The following is a 7,936-nucleotide window of genomic DNA, read 5'->3' on the forward strand; positions in this document are numbered from 1 at the left end:
TCTCCTCCCACTAGAATGTAAGCAGCTTCACAGACTGTATCTTAACCTCTCTTGGTTTCTACCACTAGGGCTGTCGTGGCACAGTACTTCTTGGCTGAAAAAGTCAACATCCTACTCTTCCGTTGACTCTACAGTCCAACCCATTATAAGACTTTTCTACTTTAAGACCACTAAGAAAGAAAAAAATCATTATCAGAAGATAGCAGCAATTATAAGACACATTCCAAGTTTGGGATTGTTGTCACCATCCTGGATGAGGGAAAAGACCACCACGAAAGGTTGAAGACTAACTGGTACCACTTCATAAATACAGATGTGCACACATCTATTTACATAAACGAAAACCTTTCCTTTTTAACTAGTTCACTTGGTCTCCCTATCTTGAGCCATCCTGCTCAGACCAGATGTTGTTTCAAATTTAAATGACTCACCCTCCTGTCTAAACCCCAGGAAACTAAAGACAAATAGAGGGACTCATTTGTCAGCTATGGTTATGTTCTGGGGCTGAGCTCTTTTTTTTTTTTTTAAAGAGTATTATTTGTTGCCTCTACCAAGACAGCTTAAGTGATGAGGATCAGTGCATCCAAAAAGGAAATATTTTTGCCTCCAGGCAAGACTGTAATAAAAAAAGCTCATTCATCATCTGCTGAGGAGAAACATGTCACAACAAAATTACTAGGTAATGAAAACTCTGGGCAATCCTGTGGCACTTCTAATTGTAAGATCTCAAAACAATCCCACACTGTTGTTCACAAAGCCTTGTCATCAGCTGGATGCAAAGTAGGAAGCATCTCTTTCCATAGTGTTGTACACTATGAAACTAAGAGAAAACCATGTTAAGCAAATTAATAAAAATAACTACTATTATATACACAGACACATTTATATATAATTATATATACATACACGCACACATAATATTTTAATTAGCTGCAAATCAAGTGAGATCACATAAGAATACTTACTTGTAAATCCTCAAACACCACACAAATAATAGTAATAATAATAAGCAGTGGAAGCTTGTTATAATTCAGGGGATAGACTGGAATCAAACAGAACTGGGCTTTAATCCTGGGTCACTTCCTCCCTCTGTGAACTAGGGCAAGCGTCTTACTCTCTCTGAGCATCAATGTTCTCTGTAAAATGGGAATCATAAGAATAGTCCCCTCATTGTAACCAGGTAACGATGGAATATTCTGTGTAAAGCACTTAGAAGAATGGCTGGCGTACAGCAAGTACTCTGTAAATGTTAGCTCCTCAAATCTGAACTAAAGAGAAGCCGTTTACCATGCCCATGGAATCCCCTTCTTCTTGTACATCCTGATAACTGAATTTTGCAGTGTTCCCTTTCATCACTCCCAGTTTGATCTTGCCTTCCTTCCTACTCAGTTTGGAACCCAGAGTCCACTGTGGGATCCTTTCTTCTCTACCCCTCCCACCCAACCTTCCTGTTGTATCTTCTGTGACCATCCTCAGGCCCAGATAATTCCAATGGCCTCTCAGCTCCAGTCTTCCCAATTTTAATCCCTCCTACATGGGTCCATCTATTTATCTTCCCAGAATGAAATCCCGGGCATGACATTCCCCTGCTCAAAATTCTCAAAGCTTCCCTACTGCCTTCTCATGATAGCATTCAAACCACTTTGGGCCTCATTTTACTTTTCCAGATGTCTCTCCAACTTGGCCAACCTGATGCACCTGCCTATTCCTGTGCTGCATCCCCCCACATTCAAGCTTCTGTTTACACAATTTCCTTTTCTGGCAAGGTCCTTCCCTTCATCTCTGCCTTTAAAAATCCTAACCCTCCTTCTAGACCCATCCCAAATTTCACTTCCCCTGAAAAATGTACCTTTCCAGACACTCCAACCTCCTTGAACCATCTTACATCTCTCTTTGGGGCACTTACATTCAGCCTTGCAGTGTGTGTGATGGCTGGTTCCATCAAAAGCCCTGCCTCACCTCTTTGGTCTATCCTTGGCTTTGCTCATACCAGTAGACAGTAGATACGGTGTTACCCTGCTGTGTTTAATTGGTTATATTTGAATACACTTATTTATCCAGAACCCCTGTGTCACATATGCCTCTAAAACAGAAAGATGAAATCAAATCAATCCTGTATTTGCTGTTATGTTTAGCAACATAGGGTGGGTGCTGAATTACTGGAATCTCTACTCAAAAGAAATTCTTACAGCTCATTAAAATAGTACATCATTAGTTCCTTTAACTAATGCAACAAATATAATCTTAGCCATGACATCCACTATGCTGACTATAGTATTACTATAAAAATATCTTACTCTGGATCTGGGTATAAACTGAAAAAATTGAACAAAAATTATTTGACATTCTGTTTTGGATTTTGATTTAGAAAAAAAATTACAGTTCTTGCTCTAACAGAGGGCTTGGTGAAATCCTTGGTTCAGTCTCAGAATAGAAAGATGTGGACAGTAGAGCTGAGTTTCAGTCATTTAATATAAGCCTGTAGAATGTCAAATGAAACTATTTTTAAAATCATGTTTTGACCCTGTCTTCACTCTTTGTCAGTTTTCACTGCTTAATGAGACTTCTTAGGTTCAAACCGGCAAGTCAGATGAAAAGTGATTTTGTTAGACTAGATAGAAAAAATAATCTTAAAAAAAATCAGAATATCTTAATAGTGGATCCTCTCATTTTTTTCAATCCAGTCCTAAGCAAAATGGCCAGGAATACAACCCCAAAATGCTCAAGGAGTATCTTTGGAAAACATCATTCAAGAAAGCCTACTTCTGTACTGCCTCTCCAAATTGAGATTACCATGAACTCTGAAATGATTTTATAGCTCAATCCAATAAGAATATTTAACAGTTAAAATTCAGTAATACCAGAAACAGGAAAGTAGATATATGAATAAATAACTGCCTGTTAAAAGCAGCAGCACCATTTCTTTTTTCCCCCAAATAACTCCCTTCTTCTGCCTGTAAGTCTCAGAAAATGATCACTTCCTCTTACTAGTAAGAGTTCCCAAAATGTTTTACTCACTAATAATGCTAAACAGGTTCGTTTCCATTTGTTTGGCCTTCACCAAACACGAAATTCTCTCTCAACTCCATTTCTTCTACAATAGCATTGGGAACACTCACCACTGGCATTTCAATAATTGATGGTCTGGGAATGGAAGGCTGAAAAGTAACTGCTTCATGAACTGATCCTCCATCCGGAGACCCAGGCAGATCCTCAGGGGTGTCAGCGGGCTGGACGGCAGAGTGGTTGCTTGAATTTCGGTTTGTACTGCCATTGGTCTCTGAATGGGCACCTGAATCTCTCCTTTTCTCTGCAGTGCCTTCTTCACCTCGCAGGTGACTTGGGTGTCGGTCCGCTTTGGCCTTGGGCTGAACATGGATGGTGGAATGGGTATCAGCTGCGCTGGCCTGATCTAAGGGAGCAGTCTCCCTTGTGTTCCCAAAACAAGCAAGCAGAGCCGAGCATGGGAACGGATGCATCCTTGCAGACGGAGACTTCAGTCTTTCAGCCAGCCTTGCCTTCCACGTGGACATGACCTGCAGCGGAACACTGCAGAGTTCACAGGGGGAAAGGAAATTTTGCAAGGATTCTGATCACCTCGTTTCCTTATAGCAACTGTTTCCTTGCCTGAAGAGGACTTTTAGCGGTTGCCCCCGAAAAGAAGGTTAGGAAATGGCCAGGCCACCCGCCCTGAGAGTCACTCGGCAGTTAACACCTGCTTCGGACGCGTCCATCCCTGGTGATTTCACGCTCTTCCTTCCTTGATGCTGTCAGTGGCTAAAGAAAGCTGTCTGTGAGGCATGTGGTTGACTTGAGTTACAGTCCCTGGGCAGGGCAGACGCTTCAGTGTAAGTAGTGCCAAGTCAATGGACAGCTGCTTCAGATTACCTTGGAGGCATAAAGATAATGTAGCTGATAGCATCCGCCATAATAGCGTCAGTCCACATATCAGTAACATCACAACAGCCACATAACCTTCTTCAGTTACCCCCTTCAAATATTTATTCCCCCCAACAAAACAAAACCACCCAGTTATCCATCATGAATGAAGACCCCCAAGAGGGTCCTCAACCCTGATAGCTGCTTCATTATTAAAATAGGAGGTAGACTTGAACCTTTTGTCTGGAGAGGTCCATGTTGTATCTGATGTCTCCAGGACTTTTTTTGATCTTTTCTGAATCTTCTCCCAAATAGGCTTCCAGTATTCAGGATCCATATTGTCCCTCTTCTAGCTCTAAATAAGACTTTGCTAATTTGTTTTATTCCTGGAGTAGGAAATTGCATCCTGCTCCAGTATTCTTGCCTGGGAAATCCCATGGCCAGAGGAGCCTGGCAGGCTACAGTCCATGGGTTCACAAAGAATAAGACATGAATAAGAACACAACACACACAAAATTTGCTTTTTTATGATCCATGCTAAGTCCCTGATTAATTTTCAACAACACCAAAAAAATAATAATAATATTTGTGATAGTGTGAGCACTTAACACAAATATTATGTATGTGTGAATGTGTGTTTTGTCCATCTACTATGTACATTACTTAATTTTGGAAAATAATGCCCTTTTGAGCATAGATCTTCTATTTTTCAGCATGTGAGTGGTAAAAAAATAATAAAATAATAAAATTATAACCACATTCCAAGACAATGCTCAAAAAAATTGAGATTTTTTTTTTTTTTTCCTTAGCCAAGCATCTGCTAGCAATGTTAGAGAAATATAATACTGTAATGGTTTTCCCATTAATAGTGACTTTCAGGTCACAGATTTCAGGGTATATTGGCAATTCTAATTTATTGTTTTGCTCTCTCTTTTAATATAATGTCAAGATGTGCTTTTAAGCTCAAACAGGTGGTAGATCTTATATCATGAATTCCCATTTTGTGGAGACAGAAACTGATTCATTGAAATTTCAAGATTCTAATAGAAGATTAGGCTATTGAGAAAGGCTGGTTGAAAGTTCAAGACCCCTGCTATTCTATCTGGTCTCTGATCCCCACTGGACCTGACAAGCCTCTCGCTGAAATAACAGGCTTTCCAGATGGCTCAGTGGTAGAGAATCCACCTGTCAATGTAGGAGACACAGAAGGCATGGTTTTGATGCCTGGGTTGGGAAGATATCACCTTAAGGAGGAAACAGCAACCCACTCCATTATTCTTGCCTGGAAAAGTCCCATGGACAGAGGAGCCTGGTGGGCTGCAGTCCATGATGTTGCAATAGCGTTGGACGTGACTGAGCACGCATTGGGAATATTGTCCCAAGCAGGCAGCCATATTCATAACACAGAGCTCAGATATGGTCGGAGGGAGAGTACGTGCAACATCAAATGTGGACTTTAATTTTAGTCTTGACCAAATTTTGTAAATAAAATCTAAAAAGCTATCATTTACTTAAAGGTTACTCTGTAACAGTGTCTGTACTAACCCAGGTATTTCAGACTTCCCAGGCTGGAGAGATTAGTCACCTTTTAATGCCCAAGTACAAGCAGTATAAATCCCTTTTCATGGAAGCAGGAAGTCCAGGCTTTTAGCAGGCTCCCCCACCAGGTATTCCTGAGCCGCCTTGGGACCTGTGTCTTCTGTCTTTTCTGCAGTGTTTGCTACCATGCCCTCAGGCCGGGTGACTCCGTGACCCTCCCTCCCGTGCTCCCCCTCCTCAAGACCCTTCCCCCAAGCGGCTCCCAACAAAAGGAGGCTGGTGGTTAATAAGACTTTATTGAGGGCCCAAGGTGGACAGGAAGGAATTCAAGAGGAGAAAAAAAATCGTTCTTAAGCCTGGTTTTGTTCACTCATTCATTTATTCATTCAACTATGTGCTGAGCACTTCTGGAACAGCAGCTTTCCCGCGGCTGTGTTCTGTGGACTAGTGGGTGGGAAAGCTTTCAGGCCCCTCCCTGAGGTCTCCTGTCTTTGTCTTCTCTGCCCTGAACTTGCGGCCCTGCTGTGGGGACACTGTATCCTGGCTGGTACCCGCCCCCCGCCCCCAACAAGGAGCATGCGCAGGAGCACAAGCCAGGGGGCAGCTCCAGCCTCTGAGAATAGTGGCTTATTTTTATTAGTGTTGTTGTGAAGTCCAACCTAGAATAACAACATTAACAGATAATGATTATTGAGTGTTTTTTATCAGACATGAACTTCAGCAGACTAACTCATTTAATCCTCACAACCCTAAGAGAAAGGTGATATTATTAATTCTCATTTTTACCCATTAGAAAAATGAGACACAGAAACTTAAGTAACTTGCCCAAGGTCACAGCATTGCCAAGGAAGAGAAGCAGGATTATGAACCCTGGCAGCTTGGCCCCAGAGTTCATGCTTTTAATTACTGTACAGTATCACTTTCCAAACACACACACATACTCCAAAGAGGAACTTCCTAATAACCTTCAGTCCAACACTCTACCTCTAGGAATTTATTCTATTAATACAAATACACATGTGCATAGAAGTGTCTCCAAGAATGCTTATGGCAGCAGTGTTTGTAGTCACAAAGGTAATTGTTAATCAGTAGAAGACAAGATAACTTATAAGAAAATAGCCATACGATTGAATACAATGCAGCTATTCAAGAGAAGAATGTAGAGCCTTCCAGTTTAACATGATGTACTGATGGAGCACCTGTATTTATATCATAGCCTTTCTAAGAAACCATTAGGGTAATAGTAATGGAATCCTTTCAAAAGCTTAAGTTCACAACACTAAAGAGAATAGAAAGGAGGCCACTAATATACAAGTAAACTCAACAAGTTTCTGTAGAACAAAAAGCAGATGAAACAGTACTAATTAATTTTTAAAATAAATCAGAAGGCCAGCATACTGAATGGTACCTCACGGAAGCTCTTGGCTTAGGTAGTAGAACTGAAGTGAGTGAAAGTTGCTCAGTTGTGCCTGACTCTTTGCGACCCCATGGACTATTCAGTCTGTGGAATTCTCCAGGCCAGAATACTGGAGTGGATAGCTGTTCCCTTCTCCAGCAGATCTTCCTGACCCAGAAATCAAACCAGGGTCTCCTGCATTGCAGGCAGATCCTTTACCAGCTGAGCTATCAGGGAGGCCCATGGAACTGAAGAGTAGGTCTGAAAATGTGGGTCTGGGTATGGAAGTCAAAAGTTCCTATCCCTCTTCTACCTGCGGGAAGACTATTAAATAAATAAATAAAAGAATGAATGAATGAATGCACAAATAAATAAACAAATGAATAAATACAATAAAAATTATGGTAGGAGTCAGGGTCTTATTTAAACATCTAAATTACTCAATGAACTGTGTAATCAGTTCTTATCTAAACTATTGATTGAATTGTTTAATGAACTAGTCAGGATAACTAGTGTGGATATCAATATCCAAGAATATAGCCCCTCTTGTTCTTTATTTAGACACCACATCATAGCAGAAAGCTCACTGCCAGTTCACTAAAAGTGAACAGGTCAGTTGATAAATCACACCAACATTCACAGAGCTCGCTGTCAACTTCAAACTCCTCTCTTAAGTAAAATTACAAATCATAAGACATCACTAGACATGTGAGAAGAACTGTGACATCAATGACGACAACCAAGAAAAAGATTCAAACAGGCAAGGACAAGGGAATGTCAGGAGAGTAGGCAACCACATCTGCCATTTGAAGGGCAAGTTTGCAGCAAACTACACTGCAGCTAGATTCTGAGTGATGGGGGAGGGTAAAGGGGGAGAATCTTTGCAACTTGAAACCAAGAACATTCTCTGAGTCTGCAGGAGTCACAACAGGAAGCCTAGAGAATCTGAAAACGGTCATTCACTCTGCTGTAAAAACTGCTTACATAGCTATAATAAAATAAACACGATTCACACTTCTTGAACTCTCAGAATTAGTATATAGGCCAGTAGTGGCAAACTGGTGGCTCTCAAGCAAAATTAGGCCTCCAGAGGTGTTTTGTATAGCTGATGATGTTTTTAAA

At 41.0% G+C, this 7,936-nt stretch overlaps 1 protein-coding gene across 1 annotated transcript in view; it reads right to left on the bottom strand.

Annotated features, from left to right (window-relative positions):
* The window catches only part of FAM107B (family with sequence similarity 107 member B), a 205,001-nt gene extending 201,468 nt beyond the window's left edge, over window positions 1–3,533 (bottom strand). The window contains exon 1 of the mRNA XM_061126263.1: window positions 3,123–3,533. Coding sequence (XP_060982246.1) covers window positions 3,123–3,533 — 411 coding nt within the window. The remainder of the gene's footprint in view (window positions 1–3,122) is intronic.
* Window positions 3,534–7,936: the final 4,403 nt, after the last annotated feature.

The sequence above is a fragment of the Dama dama genome, chromosome 23, assembly GCF_033118175.1.
Source record: "Dama dama isolate Ldn47 chromosome 23, ASM3311817v1, whole genome shotgun sequence".
Lineage (NCBI taxonomy): Eukaryota > Metazoa > Chordata > Mammalia > Artiodactyla > Cervidae > Dama > Dama dama.